At 40.3% G+C, this 21,970-nt stretch overlaps 2 protein-coding genes across 4 annotated transcripts; both read right to left on the bottom strand.

The window, feature by feature from the left end:
• LOC8072548 (exosome complex component RRP41 homolog) lies at nucleotides 4,692-8,828 on the bottom strand. Of its 2 annotated transcripts, none has more exons than XM_021447033.1 (12): nucleotides 8,581-8,828; nucleotides 8,454-8,500; nucleotides 8,279-8,339; nucleotides 7,582-7,623; nucleotides 7,438-7,505; nucleotides 6,380-6,458; nucleotides 6,248-6,284; nucleotides 5,774-5,890; nucleotides 5,595-5,680; nucleotides 5,333-5,422; nucleotides 5,152-5,211; nucleotides 4,692-5,051 (listed from the first exon to the last, which is right to left on the bottom strand). In XM_021447033.1, exons 1-11 carry the CDS (start codon nucleotides 8,635-8,637, stop codon nucleotides 5,167-5,169), a joined length of 729 nt encoding a protein of 242 aa, XP_021302708.1. In that variant the 5' UTR covers nucleotides 8,638-8,828; the 3' UTR covers nucleotides 4,692-5,051; nucleotides 5,152-5,166. The 2 variants fall into 2 exon arrangements, with proteins under 2 accessions (XP_021302708.1, XP_002439921.1); XM_002439876.2 differs by having other exon boundaries at nucleotides 4,692-5,060; nucleotides 8,581-8,825.
• On the bottom strand, nucleotides 14,272-21,694 carry LOC8061770 (uncharacterized protein At1g04910). Of its 2 annotated transcripts, XM_021447164.1 has the most exons (10): nucleotides 21,086-21,682; nucleotides 19,700-19,769; nucleotides 18,657-18,724; nucleotides 18,453-18,541; nucleotides 17,121-17,318; nucleotides 16,021-16,225; nucleotides 15,717-15,884; nucleotides 15,371-15,538; nucleotides 15,106-15,296; nucleotides 14,272-15,010 (listed from the first exon to the last, which is right to left on the bottom strand). In XM_021447164.1, the coding sequence occupies exons 1-10, from the start codon at nucleotides 21,554-21,556 to the stop codon at nucleotides 14,848-14,850; spliced, it is 1,791 nt and encodes a 596-aa protein (XP_021302839.1). In that variant the 5' UTR covers nucleotides 21,557-21,682; the 3' UTR covers nucleotides 14,272-14,847. The 2 variants fall into 2 exon arrangements, with proteins under 2 accessions (XP_021302839.1, XP_021302840.1); XM_021447165.1 differs by lacking the exon at nucleotides 14,272-15,010 and having other exon boundaries at nucleotides 15,120-15,282; nucleotides 21,086-21,694.

The raw sequence follows: 21,970 nt of genomic DNA, 5'->3' as shown, positions 1-21,970 counted from the left end.
TTATTTGCGAATTTAGATTTAAAATTTGCATCGGTAAATTTATATTTAAAATGTATTTTAAGATACCATGATTCAGTTCATTTGTTTGGCTGAAAAGTTTTAGTAGAAAATACTATTCCCTAATTTATTTTAAAAAAAATATTATTAAATAAAACTCGTTCGTTTGTAGTTATGATTGAAAGTACTGTTGAAGCTCAAGTAAATAGATTAATCCTTTTTTTCTTTAGTCAAATAAACTTATTATTTTTGAACATAGGGTGCTATACCGCCAGCCGCGATGTGATTTGTGTTTTCATGAAATTTAGACCTTGTTTACTTCCGAAAAATTTTGAGAAATTGATACTGTAGTATTTTCGTTTGTATTTAACAAACATTGTCCAATCATATACTAACTAGGCTCAAAAGATTCGTCTCGTCAATTCTGACCAAACTGTGCAATTATTTTTTATTTTCGTCTATATTTAATACCTCATGTATGTGTTTAAAGATTTGATGTGACGGGGAATGTGAAAAAATTTGCAAATTTTTTTGAGAAGTAAACAAGGCCTTATGGCGTGAGGATCCTGGTGGGTAGCTTGGACTGTAGTATGTGCAGCAGCAGCTAGGCAGCTAGCAAAATAGCAAGGCTGGCCACCAGCTCTAGCGCAACGATGCACAGCTCGGCGGACGGGCCTTCTTTTCTCCCGTTAAGCTTTTCACTTGTCACGCTTAAAGATGGCAATGGGTACTCGACACACGAAATCCGATAGGTTTTTCTCTATTAGGGTGAGGATATGGGTCAACTTCGTTACCCGTGAGTTTGTTAACGAGGCAAAAGCTAGACCCAGCGGGTTTATGGACATGGATCTGAGTATGTAGTACCCAAACCCGCAAACTCATGGGTTTTTTAAACCCAGTTCACCATATCATCACACAATATAATTAGTACATAAAGTACAAAATGCAAGAAAAATAAACGAAATAGAGAACATGCAAGCTCCATACTTTTTTAGCAGAAGCTCCTTATGTGAAAGTTGCAGCTAGCTAGCGCGTTTTAGTGCATGCACTCAATTCATCTGGACTCAAAGATATGACAGATGTTGGCACCGAGCATTAGCAGGTCATGCTAGAGGTGAGTGTTCTATCATAACTCGCAAATTTCTAGTGCGGAGGTGTAATAACACATAACATGAATCCCACCTTGCCAATTGATTCAACTTTAAGTATTTTGGTGAGTTATAGAGTAGACTTGCTCATTTGATTAGATGACCATCTTATGACATGTTGTGACGGGCATAGGCAACCCGTTAAATACCCGTGACCCGATGGGCATGGGTTTGGACACAAAATCAAACACGTGACGGGTCATAGGTTTTTTAGTGGGCATATTTTATATTAATGGGCATGGGTTTGGGATGGCAAAACCCAGCGGATTTGTACCCGTTGCCATCTTTAGTCACACTGAAATCTTTCACACATAAAACATTAAATATAAATATAAATATAAATATAAATATAAATATAAATATAAATATAAATATAAATATAAATATAAATAAAAACTAATCATATAGTTTATCTATAAATAACAAGACAAATTTTTTAAGCTTAATTAGTTTATAATTGGACACTAATTACTAAATAAAACGAAAATTTATAGTAGCTAAACTTTTCGAAACGTCTACGTCTATAACTGGGTCTCGCAAAAAAACAAAGTCTTACTTTATCATATTGAAATCTTAACACATGTATAGAGTATTAAATATAATTTGAAAAAAGTACCTAATTACACATATTACATCTAATTTATGAGATGAATCTTTTAAGTTTAGTTAGTCCATAACTGATAATATAGTGTTAACGTAACACAAGTGCTATTGATGAATTAATTAGACTTAATAAACTTGTCTCGCGGATTATCGACGGATTCTGTAATTTATTATTTTATTAGAATCTGAACACTCCGTGTGATATCATGATACCCCAAAACTCACTCTGCCTTATTTTTCTTCTTGTAAAAAACCTATCTCAGTTATCCACAACAATGCACAATACAATATAGATTATGAGAAAATGAAGAGAACAAGGACATATGAGTGGTCATGTTCTAGTGTCATAAGGCAATTTCTAATTAGATATAAAAAAGAGGTAAAATACATTTCATCTAGATGAAACCCCACGATGTTATTTTCAAGTCTTAATCTGTCATAAAATCAAATACAAATGGTGCAAATAAAACACAAGAAATAAAAACTATGTGGCATACTTGAAAGAATCCATTCAGATTAATCTAGATGAGTATAATTAACCAAAAATACAAGTATCCATTGTAGGATTAAGATGGCGGACTAGAGGAGAGGTTAATAGTCCTTTCCAAAAATAATCATGTCGGCTAACCGAAACAAATACATAATTAAAATTATCGATCTAGCCAAGACTGCACCCCCTCTAAGTTCTCATACTCAAGCACCCTAGAAAGATCCTAATTAGGCAACAAAGGTGTTAACTTAGCAAGAGCTCACTTAACTAATTCTGGAAGTAAGGTCACATAAATGACAAACCTAAGTCACTAATACTTCGCACATCATACCTGCTCCTATACCAACTAGTAAACAAAAACACAAAGATCGTGGAGCAATAAATCAAGTCTACTTTCCGAGATCACCAATTAACTTTGGTAAAATATATTGTGTAACTCTAAAACTCCTTTGGCTACTGAAGTCAAACCACTTTTATGTTTGATCGAATTTATAGAAAAGACGTCAAAATTTGTGACACCAAATAAATTAATATCATTAGATATGTGATAAACGATAGTTTCATATTATGCTCAATTAGTCAAATATAAAAAAGTTTGAGTTAAGATAACCCTAGGAATGTGATGATGCCAAATGAGGCCACATGGTCAATGACACAATCAATGTTATTTCCCAGCTCACACGATGTCTGTACTATCTACTAACCAACTCGTCCCATCATCTTTAGGTCCACAGCAACATGCAAGCGGCAAACCCTCACCCAAATGAATAAATCTGCTAATGCACGAGAAGCAAAACAAATAATCGTGTGCCTTGTTTAGTTGCACTCAAACAAGTATATTTTGATATATGCATAGAGTATTAAATATAAACTAAAAAAATTAACTAATTACACAAAGTACGACTATTTTGCGAGATGAATTTTTAAGACTAATTAGTCCATAGTTTGATAATAAAATGCTACAGTAACACATGTGCTAATCATGAATTAATTAGTCTTAATAAATTTGTATCACGATTTACTTACATATTCTATAATTTATTTTTCTATTAGTATCCAAACACACAATATCCCTATATGACAACCTATGTGACACCTTAAAACTTTACACCTTGGAACTAAACAAGACCAACCTGTTCGTTTTCGTCTCACTCACGTTCCTCTTATCCTTATGCCGCTGCCACCGCCTACATCGCGCTGACAAAGGTCCCTTTTTCCTAGATCAAGCCTCCCTCTTCCTAGATTGGTTCCTAGTGACAAAGGTCCCTCTTCCCAGATCGAGCCTCTCATCTCCCAGATCGATTTCTAGTTGGGCTACTGCCTCCGCCGCCCTACAACGGGAGCCGAGGCCTTCACTGATGAGCGCCCGCTAGGTATTCTCACACATAACAACCGTGTGTCCCGTCTATGTTTTCGGAATGGGAACGGGAACTAGAACTTAGGGTTCGTGTTTTCGGAACATAGACGTTACCAGAACGTAAAACATAGGAATAAAACGTGAGTAATGTTTTCGTTCCCAGGCTGCTAAGTTCCCACATCCTTCTCTTCCCTGTCTGCTGTACGAAATCGAGTTCCCAAACTCTAACCTCAAGCTATTTGGTTATTTGATGCCTACTAACTTCTAACTTTTTGCAAAATTGTCGGGTGTAGACCACCCATGTCCCTTCTGTTTACTAGATCCGCCCCTATCTGATAAATGTTCATTGTAAAGTGATAGGAAGGGACAAAATAAAATGTTCATTGTAGTAGTATACCTATCCATACTGAATAAAAGAAAACTCACCATGCGTTTGGATAGAGATTAGGATAGAGAAATGGAAATAGAAAAAGAGGGTATGGGTACGAGATTTTATACCCATAGCCATATTTGGTATAGAATGTGATAGGGATAGAGAATAAAAAATTATTGACTTGCCCTTATTCGCTTATCTAAAAAGCCGTGGCTGAAAATACTATTCGCTGATTTGTTGTTAAAGAAAAACACTGCTAAATGATTGATAAATTCGACAAATAAGCTCAAACGAACAGGCTCCCGTTATGTACAAATAAGCAATCAACACTTTGTACTTAAGGCATGTAAAGAAGGGAGATGTGTGTAGTCTGAGCTCATGAACCACTTTTGCAAATCACTATAGTAAAACTGAGCAGCCACCAGGACAGACATTTTGCTTAAGGATCTGTATGTACTCCCTCCATCCCAAATTTTAAGTCATTCCAAGAATTTTGGAGAGTCAAAGCATTTTCACGTTTGACCAAAATTATAGAGAAAAATACTAAGATTTGTAACGTTAAGTGAATATACTATGAAAATATAATTAAGAAAGAATCTAATGATACTTAGTTAGTACCATAATAATAATTATTTTATAATATAAATTTGGTCAAACTTAGAAAAGTTTGACTCTCCAAGATTCTTGGAATGACTTACAATTTGAGATGGAGGGAGTATAAAGTTGTGTAAAGTGATGTAATTGTCTTCAATACTGGGTAAGTGGGGTATAGCAAACAGTCCAAAAAAGTGTATCGGCATAGATTTTCCTCGATCAATCGAAGTTTGATTTCCTACTTTAGAACTGCTGACATCCTCGACCTCTAGGCTTTCAAATTCTGTATGGGATGCCCATTCAAGCTTGCCTTGAACAGCTTCTGTTGATTTACACATACTCCGTTAGAAATTCAAGCAAGCTAAGGAAGTTCCTGTGCACTGCAACGCACTGCACCAAAGCCATCCATCCATAACCAGGAATACTTTTAATGGCTGTTTGATGTCCATTGTTGGGTCAGCAATCTTTCGACAGGTTCAGGTCATTAATCTGCATGCACTGCCGAGTACGGAGATAAACCATTAGTTTTACTTTTACCCAGACCAGTCAAGGCTTCAAGTGTAAAACAAACTGGGCAAATGAGATCCACCTCCTAAGGTTAACCTTAACCACGCTGACACTCAAGCTTCTTTGTATTCTCCAATAGCACCTGTTTCAGAACGATAGTCAACAACCCAGAAGTTCAACGTGTCAATGACATGTCATTCAATGTAAACAGAATAAAAAAACTGCAGTCACGAATAATGGAAGATCAACAAAAAGTTGTTTACCTCTCGAATGTAAGTTGCAATTGCTTTGCACCCTTCTATTGCAAGTCCCATTACATTTTCAAATGTATCCATCGGTAATTTTGCATCCATCTGAAAAAAGCACTTTTTAAGTTGCTTCCTTCTTATGCTAACAAGAGATAATACTAAGTAATCAAACATAAAAAAAAAGTATTTCACAGAAGAGCAAAACTGAAACATATAATTTGATTGGGACTAGAGACAAATCTTGAGGAGGCAACAATGTGATTCATGATCTATATACCTGAAGCAAAGTCACTTTGTCCATCTTTGCAAGAATGCCAACAGTGACATCGGAACCCCCAGCACTGTCTTCAAGGTAATTCAGATCTGGCATAGCCGCATAGTACATTAGAATTATTTGAATTTTATTTATACCATAAAATTACTATTAAAGATATGAAAATTAGGTTGGTGTCTTACCGAGCAAAGGAGTAGAACACAGATAGCCAGCACTACAAGATGTGACAATGTCTCGCATTGGAATCCCAGCATCTGCAAGAGCTAGTGTTGCAGCATTGATGCAAGCTGACCTTGTTCCTGTTGTACACATGGTCATGGTCAAGATGACAGTAATTTTTGAAGCAAAAACTATGGTTAAATTATTTCCAAGAAGCAAAAGAATCAATAGCATGAGTATAATATACTAATATGCTATCATGTAGCTAAGGGAAGACACACATCATAAGTGGTATACATTCTCCAGCTTGTCTCATCATGCAAAGCATAAATCTAGATTTACTCAGCCCACAGAAAAAAAATGTCCTTGCTTGATCTCACTTTTGGACATAACCAAAAAAAAAACTTTGTTTAGAATAAATAATAGAGGGGTTCTGAGAGTAAATACAGCCTAGAGACTACTTCAACAATCAGAAAGTAAGAAAGAATAACACCTACCACCATCAGCTTGAAGAACTTGGACATATATATCAATCTGCAAAAAAGTATAACAAGCACCGGAAGTTGGCCCTGATATCATATAAAAAAAACTGAAGTTTTTTAAAGGACACGTGACTAAACAGAACTGACCTGTGAGCGTGGCATTAAATGTGTTAATATGCTTGCCTCCATTGTCTGTCGAATAACAAGAGAAATTTCTGTTGATCGCCTGCCAGATGATTGTAGTGAAGTTCACTATCATAGTTATATGGGAAATGAAACATGTACCTTCAAGCTAAATCCACTTTAGTTCGCTACTTCAGTTCATGCAACTTATATCCATTTTGCACGCTGGGCGTTCACCCCAACAGCAAATAAAGCAAGTCAACTAAATTGTACTGCAGCAATGCAGCACTGTTATGCTGGATGCTGCTCATGAAATTTCTGATCTTAACCATGACCTACTTTTTTTAATGGAAAACAGGATGGGCACACCCCTGATGATTATAATATATTAGAATATATAGAAAGAAAAAGTTCATAAGTACCAACACAAAGGGACAAAAAAAGGAACGGAGAAAGGAACCAAAAAAAAAAAATAAGATCAAGGTACTGAATTACAACTTATATTACCAATATGGCTGGGAATTGGGGAATTAGGCAAAGAGGTGAAGGCAAGTTCACCCTCTCAAGAGGTGGAGGCAAGGTTAGATGAATTAGGGACAACAGTTTGCTTGCTAAACTCAATAGCCAATGCCTTCGAGAGCTCAGTGCCTAAGAAACCAATCTAACAAACTGACTACCAAACAAGCTAATTTTCCTCTGAAGCAACAAAACAAACCAACTAATCCAATCGCTAATCCTCTGTTGCAGCTGTGGGCACTGCTGCGATGGGCTGGACATGTCAGGCTTCAAGCTACATTGGCATGTGAAGCCAACAAAGCCATCCACAACCGTTATACTGTTATAAAAACATCTGACACCAATACGCTTACTGAGGATTCTTTACTCTATTGGGAAAGTCAATTGTGATGTCGAAAACACAGGATGCACGGAAAAGAAGCTTGTTGATAAGGTAGAGAGAAAAATAATACACATTTGCCACGTCAGAAATCTATTCTGATAGTAAATGAACCAGATGCTGCGAATGCCCAAGGACTGGACTGTTCTTTTTACTCAAATTTTACTGTGTTCAAGTTCGAATGTACCTGTCACCCTTCGGTTTTCTCCTCCGATCTCCTGTACTAAATTCTGCCATCCTATACTCACAACGAACCTGCATACAGAACACTCTCAGGAACACATCACAAAGGACAACCTCTAAAGAATGCACTTGGTCAGTGAAACTTTACCAAAGCTTCATTGCTGTTTACTTGCTGACCTTTGTTCTGAACCTGAATGAACAATCCAAGAGCATGAACTTTTAGTTATTTGGTTACACTGAAATGTAAATATCTTCCTAACAACAGGAAGAAGAAAATAAGGAGGTACGAATAAGCCATGGCTGTACTGTTCGCTTGGCTGATAAGCTATGGCTGAAAGTACTGCCACTGATTTTTTTTTGTGAGAAAAAACACTCTTGAATGGCTGACAGATTCGACAGATAAGCCCAAGCAAAAGCCCTATGACTCTCAAGGTTCCCTGGTGTTGTGTGTAGTATGACAGGAAGGAAAGAACGCTAGTGATTGAAATTTCCATAATTCCAAGTTCTCCAGTATATCTCAAGAAAGAACACTGTGTATAAACAAACAATGCTTTATTGTCCAGAGGCCATTGTGGATACTAGTGGGTTTCAAACACTCTTCATGCATATAGAAAATGTAAAGAATAGACAAGTTTTTCCATATGATCCCCACTTCACTAAAAAAGACCCCTGAAGAATAAACTAAGGTCAGGTTGGCTCAGAGAATTCAACTGTAGACCAAACAGTACACGAGTAAATGTAAATCCCCTCTGGGAGACATTTCCTCAAACACTTGGTGCACATGACCTATGTATCACGATTCACACATGCACGCCGAGATACACAAATAGGATCAGGGGAATCACCTCTCGAGGGCCGTAGACGGCAGCGATGACTCTGGTGTTGCCCATCTCGAACAACGCCGACCTGCATAGAGCAACAAAAACAGCAGGAACGATCAAAAGCGAGCGCTGTACCGCCGTCCGCAGTCCTAATCGAATAGTCGTTCGTTCATCGGATTCGGAGGGGGGCCTTACTCACCCGTCTGCGCGCGCAACGACGCCGACCTCGCCCTTGAGTTGCCGCATCTGCTTGACGTCAAACACCGGGTGAGATAGGGTTGTGCGCATGAACCGCGCGAGGGGAAAAGCGGGGAAGGAGGCATCACCTCGTTGGGGCGTCGGCCGTCGACGCGGAAGCCAGTGAGAGGGTTTACGTACTCCATCGCCGGAATCGCCGCTGGATCTCCGTGTCCTAGTGACGCGCCGCAGCGAGGCGAGGGTAGTGGAGGCGAGGGTTTTTGAACGGGTTCTCGTGTCTGGAACAAATTTTTTTTCTTTTTGCAAAATTTGCTATGAGACACCGTTAAACTATGGCTTTTGCCACAAACCACTAGGGCCCGTTCGTTTCCTCCGAATGATCGCGTAGAAGAATTCTGAACCGGAATCGTTAGTCAATTTACACAGGCTTCCATTAACCGGAACAATTCCTGATGTAAAACTGCCTCAAACGAACGGGCCTTAAAAAAATTTGCCTTTGCTAAAAGACACTATAAGGGCCTGTTTGGTACAGCTCACAACAGCTTCACGAGCTGTTGTGAGCTGTTTTTTTGCTAAACACTTATTTACAAAATAGTTTTATGGGTGAAGCTGTTTTTCTCCTCCTCTCACAAAAATATAAGTTGGGATGAAGCTGAAAAAAGTAGCTTATTGTAGCTCTCTCCCTCATTTCTCTCTCTCAACTATGCATGAAGTAGTTGGTAAAGCTATTTTGTCCAACACTTTTTCTAAAACAGCTCAACTTCATCTAGAAAGTCACTCATGAAGCTATTTTTTAAAAAATAGCTTTACTAGTGAAGTTGAGCTATGCCAAACAAACCCTAAATCTTTGCTAATATGCTAGAAGACATTCAACCTTTTATTTTATCTGATTTTAATAGGCAGATACTGAAATGGCGAATGTGCCCCTTTGCCTTATCCTTTCTCTTTGCAGCTTCGTTCGCATGCAGCCTCACGCGGAAAAAAGACCCTCCACCGCCGGCTGTGCCCGCAGTTTTCAGCAGCGGTGTCGTCCCGTGCGGCGAGCACGTGGCTGGGTGGCGCAAACTACGCGGCTACGCGGCGAGCAGTCAAGCACGTATACACGACCGGACAATGTGGACGGGAGCTCCATCCTCGCTGGGGCGGAATGCCGGCAACCTTGGCTCCGGTAGCTGTTCGCCTCTCCTAGCTCCTGTAGCTGCTCCTCCCCTTCTCCCATCTTCACCCCACCTAAATTGTTTCCAAATCCCAAATCTTTCAGACCCTAACCTTCTCATCCTGCTCGTTGAGTGTGGCTAGTTGGCGGCGCGGCGAGGCTTTGGCACCAGGTCACCGACGAGGCTTGGCTTGGGTCCTACAAAACTAGTGAAGGGCAAGGGTATTTTGTCCAAATTTAGTATTGTGTGACCTATTTGAGATAAAAATGCTATTATATAAACTATAGTGTCTTCCAGCAAATATACATGAAATTGTAATGGTTCTTGGCAAAGACAAAAAAAATTTGATGGTTTGTGGCAAAAACCACATTTTAACGATGTCTCCAGGCAAATTTTGCCTTCTCTCTCTTTGGCACAAGTGTGCAGACAGTCACACACATAGGTGTGTTTGCTACGACGGTTGGGGGTGGCCCATGCTCCGGGCGTGCAACAGTCTGGGCCTTGTTTAGTTCCAAAATATTTTGCAAAATCGACACTGTAGATTTTTCGTTTGTATTTGATAAATATTATCCAATCATAGACTAACTAGGCTCAAAAGATTCGTCTCGTCAATTTCGATCAAACTGTGCAATTAGTTTTTATTTTTGTCTATATTTAATACTTCATGCATGTGTCTAAAGATTCGATGTGACTGGGAATCTGAAAAATTTTGCAAAATTTTTTAGGAACTAAGGCCTTGTTTAGTTCGCAAAATTTTTCAAGATTCTCCGTCACATCGAATTTTTGGTCGCATGCATGGAGCATTAAATATAGACGAAAATAAAAAATAACTGCACAGTTTATCTGTAATTTGTGAGATGAATCTTTTGAGCCTAGTTACTCCGTGATTGGATAATGTTTGTCAAATAAAAACGAAATGCTACAGTAGCTAAAAACAAAATTTTTTGTGAACTAAACAAGGCCTAAACAAGGCCCTGATGCACTGTTTTTTCTGAAGCTCGGCTCACTTGCGCTCCTCTATGGTGATTTGAGGGTGAATCTTTGCGGCAGTTGGCATTGGACGAGCTGCATACTATGAAACAAACAAAATCTCAATTGAGTTAGCCAAATTTGATACTGTGAACCAAATATGTGGGTTTGGCCTGCCTTTGGTTGGCTTTGGCCTGGCCACTCACGTGTAGTGTTCCAAACACGCCCATAGTGGAAGAATGAGAACATGTATCCTCAATGGAAAAAACACTTTACCACATCTTGCCCCCTGGACGTGCGGTGTCGCCTGACGTGAAGGCGGAAATTAGAAGCTCAGCTACCTAACGGGGTTGGGTGCCGCCGCGACAATGCTGACGAGTGGTGACGACCGGGAGGCGGGAACAGAGACGCTTGATACGAGAGAGAGGCGGAAGAGCCACGAGCAGCACGTGACGGCGTGAGCGATCGAGTGATTCTGCCCTACTCTTCTTTTTATGTGAGGGGTGACATGGACACTCTAGCTGCCCTCATTTACAATAGGAACACAACACGCTACCACCCCGCTGCAGCAGATGCCCGACTGCACGAAGAGCCACGGAGGATATAACGTCGCGCGGTGCACTGGCAGTCATACGCCCGCAACTGTGTCGTCGCCATGCTCCATCCGATCTTCACGCCACAGTCAGGATAGGGTTAGGGTTTGAAGCGCGTGACTATATGCGAGGGGAAAGTGGGAGCGGTAGGGGCGGGGAACACCGATGCCAACATACGCTTGGCGCTACAACACAATGTGTATGATAGTGCAACAACACCGGACATACTGCTACAACAATAGGTTGAAGTAGTTGAAACACCATAAACATAGTATTACAACAAACACCGAACAACTGCTGCAACAACATGCAACACAACTAATGCAACATACAGATTGAAGTATTAGATGGAGCAACTGAAACACTATGAACATAGTATTACAACAACAACAAACAGCTGCTGCAATAACATGTAACAACTAATACAACAACATACTCCCTCTGTCCCTTTTTAATTGACGCAGACGTGCCACAAGTTTGACTCGATTTGTAGAAAATACGTGCAACATTTGTATCTCCAAATAAATTTGTTAAAAAACTAGATTCAAAGATCTTTCTAATGATACTAATTATGTATTATAAATATTAATATTTTTTAATATATAATTGCCGGCAGTTGTTTTTCGAGAAGCGCAAGCGACAATTAAAAAGGGACGGATGGAGTAGATTGAAGTATTGAATGGAGCAACCGAAACACCATGGATATAGTATTACAACAACACCGAACAACTATTGCAACGACATGCAACAACTAATACAATAGTGCATATTGAAGTATTGGATTGAGCAACTGAAACACAATGGACATAGTAATACAACAACACTGAACAACTGTTGTAACAACATGAAACAAACTATTAGAACATGCAAATTGAAGCAACTGAAATAATATTTCAAAACACAATACTGCAACAAAAACTAAAACCTACTGCAATGTCTAGAGAGAACCATTGCAACAATAACGAGATCTGAACCCGAGAGCTCGCCGAAACCCTACCCTACTACAATATCATCTGAAAACATACTATAAACAACCAGAGAACACCATTGCAACACGAGCGAGCACTGAACCCCAAGAGCTCGTTGGAACCCTAGCCACCACAACATCCCATAGATTTAGACCCAGAGGAGGAGTAGGAGTAGGAGGAGAAGGATCAAGAGCTGGAGAAGGAGCAGAGGAGGACTCAGATCCAGATCCACAAGAGGAGGGAGGGGAAAGAGAGAGGGAGGCCTCAGATCCAAATCCCTCCCCACCTACTTCGTCGGGAGCCGCGCCGTCATCTTCATCTCCAGATGCATGGAGGTCACGAGAGCGAGGGAGAGGGAGTAGGGAGGAAGGGAGGCGCACCGCTCACTGAAAGCTACTGTCGTCGCGCTCCACTCCGGTGGCATAGAGGGCGCGTGGGTCGCTGCATGGAAAGAGGGAGGGATGGCTCGCCAATGGCGCAGCAGGAAGTGCTGGCGCGGGATGCGAGCGGCAGGAGCGACAGGGCAGCGAGACAAGAGGGAAGAGTGAAGATGAAAATAAGGAGTGGATAAGAAAATGTGTAGGAGCAACGAAATGAGTGGATAGGAGCATCTAGATGCACGGACGTCTAATATATATCATTACCATTCTTTCTTCCGTACTTCTTTTTTTTCTTTCCTCTTTTGTTTTCTTTTGTTGTTTCATTCTATTTTTTTTTCTGTTTTTGTTGTGTTTTATCTTCTCTTTAATTTCTTTATATTTTTATATTTTATTTTTCCTGTTGCTGTAATTTTTATCTCTTAAATATTCTTTTATATTTTCTTCTATTTCTTTTTTTCTTCGGTTTGAACATTTTTTTCTGTTTGGTTTCACGGAAAAATCGGTTTTGGGCAAACCGACAGGGTATTTTTTTTTCTGTAGTGCTTGGATTCTTGATGTGTTAAGAAAGTACCCCCCACTGGATTTGATTCATGGTTGAAATGATAGTTTGGGTTTTATTTCACCATAACATCTGGTGAATGCTGACGATATACAATGATCAGACAAGTGAAGAGACATAATATATATACACATTTCCTCCAAAAATAAAATAAAACACAACTAATCAAGAGATTGGGGGACAGAATTGTATGTGCCTGCCAAATCAAATCAAGACACGATTAAAGTAGCAAGGCTACGCGCATGGTGGATTAGTTTGGGGGGATATATATGAAGTAGGAGGCAACATGTACGATTATCTAAAACACCTACTATAAAAATTGATTTCAATTGTCATCTTCCTTCCTAGGCTATTTCAAGTAAGTGGTGGGTGGAGTAAAACCTATCCGTGACGAATTATGTAACATATAATTTTTCATAACTATACCCCTATTTGTACCCGCCTACATTGGATATGATACCCATGGGTACCCACATTAACGAGTTAAGATTAGAGCAAGGTCAATAATAGAGCCAAGTGCTTGGCTATAAGCCAAATAATTAGAGCCAAGTTATACAATAAGTTGTCTCCTAATTGTCTCTAAAACACATTCTCTTTCTTCTTTCTTCTGACAACATTGGTTTTTTGGGCCCACTACTACCTATGCATCCGTGCCCAGCTTGGTGCTTAACTAAGAGCCAAGCTATCATCTCTCTCCTCTCTTCTCTCCTCCACATTAGCATTAGCTTGGCTATAAGCCTATTATTGTACCTGCTCTTATAACTAGAATAGATGAAAGCATTTACATTTTAAATACTAACATGTGAAACAATATATCCACACATAGACCAATGGGTAGAATCTTAGGCCAGTCTCAATGCATAGTTTCATGACACAGTTACCAAGACTATAAACTAGGTAACCGAGCCACATGAGTTTCATGGGGATGAAACTCCTCTCTCATCCGATGAAACTCCTTCATTTAATGACCCTGCCAAGTCAGCAATTTTGCTTATGTGGCACCCTATTTAATATGCATGACACTCTCATGAAACATGCATTGAGACCGGCCTTATATCCATACTTGTACCCACATCGGCAAGTAGCATTGCCATCCCTAGGCACGACGGAACTTTACCTTGAGCTCACTCTCAGATGCATGACCATCTGATAATGACAATTAAACCTCACCAAAGCAGCTTTTGAACACATTATTGCAAATAAGCAGATACCTTGCCTCTATACTGATGAAATAAGAATCAAGTTCCACTGGGCAGTTTCCATTGTCAGAATTGTGAATAGAAGTGACAGTTACAACGCGAAGACCTAGCTAAAAGAATACAGGAGACTATTGCAACAATGCCATTTTTTGGGCAAGATGAGAATCTTTAATGCCTGTCTTCCATTCAAAATTTGTACATGATGACAGACTGCTTACGAACCATGTACAACAGCAATACTACCCAAAACCATTTGATACTTCATCAACAATGGATAGTATCCTTATCCTACTGGAGTCAGATCTGTTGTTGAGGATTATAGTCAGCTGATGTATAGTTAGCATAACAATTGGCCTAATACTCCATGGAGGAACCTGGGGTTTCCATGCTGGCATATGCTATACAAGGAAAAACCGCTACATAGGGAGAATAGATTGCTTTCAATGCTGTGGCAGCTGGCAAGTATGCTTGCAGATGAAGTAATGAAAAGCCGCACAGCAAATGAAGAATGAACAAACTAAACTGGATGTCAGAAAGAATAGGGTTAGTCTGGAATGCAACTACGAGATACTATCTACTGTGTTTGGATTTCGAGTGTTCTGTTCTGTTCAAGCGGCACATGCAGTCAGGACATGGAAAGGTATATATGGATTCGTTTGGTCTTTTCATTTCAATCCCCTTGGCATCGCTGTGTGCTCTCATATTAAGCAAGTGCCGCTTCAATGCCTTCCACCTGCACATAATGAAAATTATGATTTTAACAAGTAAGATCAAGTGCTTAGAACTCAAGATAAATCAAAACACTATGGGTAAATAGTGTTATCATACCCTATACGTGGATTATCAAAAAGTACAGCAAGCCTTCTTTTGTCTGGTTTAATTGTTTTTGAATGCCCACCATACAAGTATCTCCTGTGACCCATAAGGAAATGCGGGAAATTTCCGCCTTGTGTGGTCACAAAAACTTCACTTTGAGCACAAACGCTATAGTCAACAGCAGCCATCCTTGAGGAGAAATTCTGGCAGTTGTTTCAGAACAATCAACATATGGAAGTACAGAACAAAAAAATACAGCTAACCCTGCAGTTCCTACCTTGAATGGAGCAAGTTCCTCTTCTGATGCCAGTGTCTCTTTTGTCTGTAGGAGAGGAAACATTTCAAGAAGAGAAGCCATGTTCTTCTCTGCTCTGTAAATCTTTCCAGATGCCAAAAAGATTGCAGTCTTATTGCTGAAACCCATTCCACGAAGCATTAACCCAACCTAAACATCAGAAGATAAGCTTCTCAAGACAAATTCTGCCTGATCCTAAATGAATTTGTTTTAAACTGAATAAAATAAAATGAACAAAGCATGGACCAGCAAAATGTGCTTGAGAGCAAATATCTGAAATGTCAATAACAGCAGTTGTTCTACCTTCTGATATTAGATACTGACATACCTCCAAAGGTGTAAGAGGACATTTTCCAGTCATTCTGATCACTCCTGGTCTTATTACCCGTCCTCTCTTAGTAAATTTCCCTCTCCAACCTATTTCTCTGGCTGCATCCATTTCCTTCTTCTCCTCATCACCACCATCATATACACAACATGAGAAGGCAATCATATCCTGCAAGATGACAATTAGCAGATGCCACACTTACTTCAGAACACTGGCAGCATATTACGCACAAGAGTCAAATACATAATGGTGGATCCTTGGTTCCCAAACATATAGGCATTGAATTTCATGAAAGATACCCAACCTCCTCAAAACGAAGATGCACTGAGATATATTTTCCATCACTTGCAACACTTTTCTCTCTCATTCGAGAAACTAAGGTTTCAGACAAAGACACAATTGGTTTAGAGAATTTTAAGGCTTCAAAGTTTGCCAAGCATCTCAACCGTTGAACAGCAGAAGGTGCATCAAATGAGAGTCGGTTGGCAAAAGGAGAAATCCTGATGAATCTGCACTAAAGAGCATAGCATCAGAAAGAAATGCATTATAATTGAATCAACACTTAATGATACTTAACAAAATAGAAACTCCTAGCTAAATAGTAGTGCCCTTGTAAACAAGGAAATGATTTCACACCTAATTCCATCACTAAAGGGAGTGTCAACAATTTCATAATCCTGGAAAGTCAGCTTCCACAAGCGACAGGTCACAGAAACTTTTGATGGCGAAGAATGAAAGAATTGATCGAGTCAGAGGAATTGATTGCTGCAGATAAGTTTCAGGAATAAAGAGGTGGTATCCTTCTAGCATAAATTTAGGAGGGTAAAGTTGAAGAGATGCTCCAAACACCACTAATGATTTTTCATATAGGATATCCTATGTTAACTATATATCAATATCATAGCAAGTCCAACAAAAAGGTTGTAGTGGTTATAAATATATCATATATCCTTTTACAGATTCCCATGTCAAGTTCAATATCAAATTCATATCCAACATACTAGAAGTGCTCTCTATTCTACAGTAAATGATAGTAATCAGATACAAAGGTTGTGTTACCAATTAATAAAGCTATAACATTTGAATTAGTACTCTAGTTAAATCATATCGAATGTAAACAACTGATGGGGAAGACCGCCCCCGCGGTTTTTACTCCGAAAAAAGAACATAAGTCAAACCAACCGATAAACTACCGAACCCCAGCTTCACCCTATGGGGCTGCACTGTAACCTGGGTCATACCCAAACCAAATGGGCTGCCAACCACTGCAACTACCCAAACCAAAGGAACCACAAGTCTGCAACCTGCCACTATTTTTTGGGTAGACAGCGGGGGGATTTTTTTGTGTGTGTGTGCCAAGATAACAGAAGATTCAAGTAGTAACTGAACTGTATTTAAATTCACCTTTCTTCAACTAATTTTGGAAGAACAACATCTTTGTAATATTGAATGCGTGCCCAAGCCTTTATCTTGAAATTGAACACATTGCTGAGATTATGACCAAACCGCTCCATTATAAAATCCGGAATTTTGTCGACTACTCTAACATCATTTTGTAGACGTTGTACAAATTGATCTTTATCATAGATATCGCTGAATTTGCTGTATGCAAAAATGAAATGTCTGACGTTAATACAATTTACAAGCAGGAAAGTATAATACTGACAAGTGGCGTTTGCATCAGCTAACATGAAGCTAAATCTCACAGTGCACAGGAACAATCAATAACATGTACACAACCACCTGAACTGTCAAAGAACCTGAAGAAAGTGAAACATCTTAATAAAAGGCAGAGCCATCCAATCGAACCAAGTGCCAAATGTATACAACACCCAACAATAGGTAAAGTAATCCAACTGTTAAAAAATTGTTATTTTCCTCCTAGAACTAATTGATATAACCCTTTTAGAAATTCTCAGCAATAATAACAAGAAACTGCAATTCAGTCACTGAAGTGAAGTTTTCCTAACATGACATGCAAACAAGGACAAAACCAATACCTTTAGGGTGTGTTAACTAGTGCAGTCAACAACAACTAGCAACATAGTGCACAACTAACTTCAGATCTACATAATTTTGTCCATTGTGCAGTACAACTCCCTCAGCCTTACTTGAAATCATACTGTAATACAAAACCATGTTTAAAAAAATCTTGAACTATGCAGGAGAGCTGTATATCATTTCATTAAGAAGAAAAGAGAATAAAACAAGGGAGAGAGGCACAATGCCTTCTCCCCAACCCAGCACACACTCGCCTAGCAAAGGATTAGCTAAAGACGCGCCACCAAACACTACAAACGACCACCACCAGCACCTCTGCTATATAATGGGATTAGTTGACTATGGCGAGCGGCCTTAGGATCAGCTCCTGGTCTCTTGGAGCACTAAAGCCCCAGCAGTACACCATAAACTGTCTCTCAAGCGCAACAGCCGGCAGAACAGCTTCAATACATGATCTTGTTCCATCAATATTCTAGAGTGATAATGATGCAAACAAGAGATAAAGTGCGAATTCAACATTCTAGAGAACTTAAAAACTCAAATGTTAGGAGTGTTTGTAAGACTGAAAGGCCACATCTTACATTTGCATCAAGCAAGATCACCATGCATACTAGAAGAAAATGACATATTATGGTTTTACATCATGAACTGGGGGGGAAATCCATTTAGCTTACAGGAGCTAATGGTATGTTTCAGTACTTAATACAAATTTGAGTTGAGAGGTGGGGAATGCACCTAGGATCCCTCCAAATGCTATGGAAATGGAAATTTGGGATAATAAGAGTAGCATTCAGAAAACCAGCAATGGCGACTGCATTGCATATCTGAAAAACAGAAAAAAAAAAAGAGGCGTGAGTTAGTAACTCAAGATACCATATAGCAGTTAATAAAAATATAAAATATCAGGAGTAATAAGAAACACTGAGGTAAGGCGATTACCGATGTCCTTTGTTGATTTAAACCACCATTTGCCTCAACGTATATGTAGCCATTTGATTCAGGTAAACCTAACAGAAGTTATGGAATAAATTATGAGGGAGAGAGATCAGGGGCAATATGCAAGTTTTCTAAACGGAACTAATTCCAGTCACGAAACAAAAATGATGTTTCCGCCTTCAGAGAGTGATATAATGACACTTTCATTAACCTCTAAATTTTCATATATCCTGAAAAGATTTTTAAAATTGGATACTATTAGGGTAAATTTTCATTTGTCCAAATAAACTAGCCTATATCTTGCGTCCAAATTAATACAGTTTGAATAATTTCTACACTGTGAATTTAATAACACAAGCACTGGAGGTGGTAATGCATCTGACTCTTCCAAGTGTAAACTTGGTAAAAAAAACAAATCATAGAAGGAAGAGAACTCTTATATCAGGAAGATGATCAGTTAATCATAAACACTTGTCAATCATATGCCGAGAATCATAGCCCCAATATAAGCAGCTGCTTGTTTGTAAGTTGTATGATAAACTCATTATGACATCTCTGAAATTTAGCTTTGTTGTAGTAGGGTCTTTGGCTTGTCACCCCTTTACACTTTGTTCATGCTGTCCTGCAACCAGATATTGCTTTCTAAAAGCAGAATTATGCTCTATTTGATTTTTTTTTGATAAGCTCATTACAGTGGAGCATAATAAGTAGTAGGCCAGTAGCAGAACTCCTGTTTGCCTGTTCTATATAACAATGTAACTATGTGCAACAACAGGCCATTTGCTAAAATCAAAACATAAGACCATGTAAATTAACTTCTATAATGATTAAATACAAGAAAAAAAAGAGTCTTCCAGGGTTTTACAATCCATCAGAAAGGTAACAGAATAATCTAAATTGCATCAAAGACACATTAGTTAGAAGTACCCTAAAACAAGACATTAGAAGGAACAAACAGAATTACAAGTGCACGAAATCTGCATATCTGAAGCACAATATTTAGTCAAGAGCCAAACAAATGGAAGAACGGCAAGAAAGTGGCATACCATTTGTCATGTTTTTTATGCAGGGCCGCCATGTGCCACCTTTGTAAGTGTGCCTCCATACAGTTGCTAGCTAGAAAAATATGAGAATGTGAGAGGAAGAAGAATACATGAAAAATTAATACAAATAAGAAGCAGAAAATTATAATCATAAAAACATGGAAACAGAAGTACAGGGCCTTTTTCTACTTCATTGCTGGATGCCGTCCAATTAATATCTTCTTTGGGACATTTGTAATGAAAGATGTAAACAGATGCAAATATATACTCAGTCAATGTTCTTATTCCACTTGGAATAATAAAAGGAAAGGCCTATCTGCTGATGGATTTGATGTTTTTATCTTTTCATCATTCATGCACTGTATCCCATGCGCATAAACAGGTTTGAGCAGATTGCATATCGAAACTCATTTCTTTGGTCCACTCAACCGGACTTTACTTTGGTTCATTTGGAATTCACTTTCTTTGTCCACTCACCCATATTTTGCACTGGATCATTTGAAATTCATTTGTTTTGTCTGTCAAACCACAGTTACATTGTTTCATTTGAGGACATAATAAAATGATGTTATAAGTGATACATGAATAAAAGGCGGTGAAGATGACAGCAAACGAGATGCAGAACACTTAAACACCAGAAATGCAGGCAGGGTTTGCTTGCTGTGGTGCGAGTGCAACTGGAGCTTCTTGATCATGAGTGTATCAGATTTGGTTTCAGGCGCCACATGCTTTCTCTTATGTAGTAACCCATCATGTGTGCGAAACTGTGAATCCTATTTTTTAAAAAAATATTCTCCATGACAACGAGGGCAAGCAAAATGAAGATCACTTATGGGAGCATGGTGTAATAATGAATAAAGAAACCACACTTTTTTGTATTTATTAAGAGCAAATGGCAGGATAGCACATACTAATTTGGATGAGACAATTTGACTAAACCAACCAGTGATCATGCAATGTAACAATGACCAATAACATTCTAACATGCCTGCCAACCTGAACCAAGTTTCAGAAGATGGGACAAAATGGCCGTTCATTTCAGCCCATGGCACAAAGCAATTACATGAACTGATGAACGTAAATAACAAATTAACAATATAAAACCCACGGTTGAAGCACATGTCCACTGTCACCCATTTCCTCACTATTAGAAGACGACCAGGTGCCAGTTCGGATTGATCAACACCATTGAAAATAATCTAAAGAGTACGTTACACCATCTCAGCTCGACCACCATATGCAAAAGCATTACGCTGCCCTGCTAATGCACAAGCTCAATCATGCTTCAACCATTCTGTGATCAATACGGCCAAACATTTGCGCCACGTTGCAAGCCTGACAAACAAAATCAAAATGCAGCAGCAAACGTATGAGGAGGGAGAGACTAACCGCGCCGGTGGAGTTGTCGGCGTCCATGTCGGCGCGGAGCCGCGCGTACAGTTGCGGGCTGCGGTACACCGACCCAGGCGGCTGGCGCGCGATGATCCGCGGCACGGCGTCGAGCGGGAGCGAGCCCATGTACAGCAGCATCGCGGCGACGTACAGCAGCGGCGCGAAGAGGAACACCGCCTGCCTCCGCAGCAGTGTCGCGAGCACCGCCCTGGCCACCCTCCGCGCCGCGCCGCCGCCGCCGCCACGGTGGGCGACCCCCGCCCGCGCCGCCGCCGTTGCCGACGCCGCGGCCCCCGGGATGCCCCTCGCCGAACCCACCTTCGCGGGCGTCCGGCTGCCCCCGCCAGCGCCGGCGCCGGCGCCGGCCCCAGCCGGCACCTGTGACGACGGCGACGGCGGCGGCGGGGGGGACGGCGCGCTCGCCGCGGAGCCGAAGCTGCCCAGGCGGCTGTACGCATGCCCCTGCATTGGGTCGGTGCCGCCCCTCCGGAGTCTAGGTCTAGGCCTCCCCCGCGCACGATCGCTGCCGCCCGGGGCCGCGCAATGGGGGCGAGACGAGAGGGGGGCAGCGCGGGGCGAGGAGGACGAGGTGGCGCGTGTGCAGGCAAACGAGCCCGGGCGAGTGCGCGGCGCGTGACCGACCGAGCGCGGCGTGGCGAGGTGGCGACGACTCGCGCGTCGCGGTTGCGGCCGGGCACCGGTACGTTAGTACGAGTCGAGTCGGGATCGACTGGTTTTGGGCTTTCAAAAGCGCTTTGGGTTTCTGCCGTTTCGACGCGGACGCCATTTAAGAACTTATTTAGATACGAAAAGATTTTAGATTTCACTAATGTAGCACTTTTGTTTATTTGTAACAAATATTATTCAATTATAGACTAACTA

Source organism: Sorghum bicolor, chromosome 9 (assembly GCF_000003195.3).
Source record: "Sorghum bicolor cultivar BTx623 chromosome 9, Sorghum_bicolor_NCBIv3, whole genome shotgun sequence".
In the NCBI taxonomy this organism is placed as follows: Eukaryota; Viridiplantae; Streptophyta; class Magnoliopsida; order Poales; family Poaceae; genus Sorghum; species Sorghum bicolor.
The sequence above is the reverse complement of the archived record's forward strand: the minus strand, read 5'-3'. Positions and strand labels throughout refer to the sequence as shown.

What these genes read in the sequence shown, in the direction of transcription:
- LOC8072548 (XM_021447033.1), bottom strand. Translation starts at nt 8,637, where the DNA reads ATGGAGTACGTAAACCCTCTCACTGGCTTCCGCGTCGACGGCCGACGC. An exon ending in GTCGTTGCGCGCGCAGACGG is followed by an intron (nt 8,340 to 8,453) that starts GTGAGTAAGGCC and finishes TGCTCTATGCAG; the next exon opens with GTCGGCGTTGTTCGAGATGG. An exon ending in AGAAAACCGAAGGGTGACAG is followed by an intron (nt 6,459 to 7,437) that starts GTACATTCGAAC and finishes ATCATCTGGCAG; the next exon opens with GCGATCAACAGAAATTTCTC.
- LOC8061770 (XM_021447164.1), bottom strand. Translation starts at nt 21,556, where the DNA reads ATGCAGGGGCATGCGTACAGCCGCCTGGGCAGCTTCGGCTCCGCGGCG. An exon ending in AGCATTTGGAGGGATCCTAG is followed by an intron (nt 17,319 to 18,452) that starts GTGCATTCCCCA and finishes TTTTGCATACAG; the next exon opens with CAAATTCAGCGATATCTATG. An exon ending in TGCATCTTCGTTTTGAGGAG is followed by an intron (nt 15,885 to 16,020) that starts GTTGGGTATCTT and finishes GTCATCTTGCAG; the next exon opens with GATATGATTGCCTTCTCATG.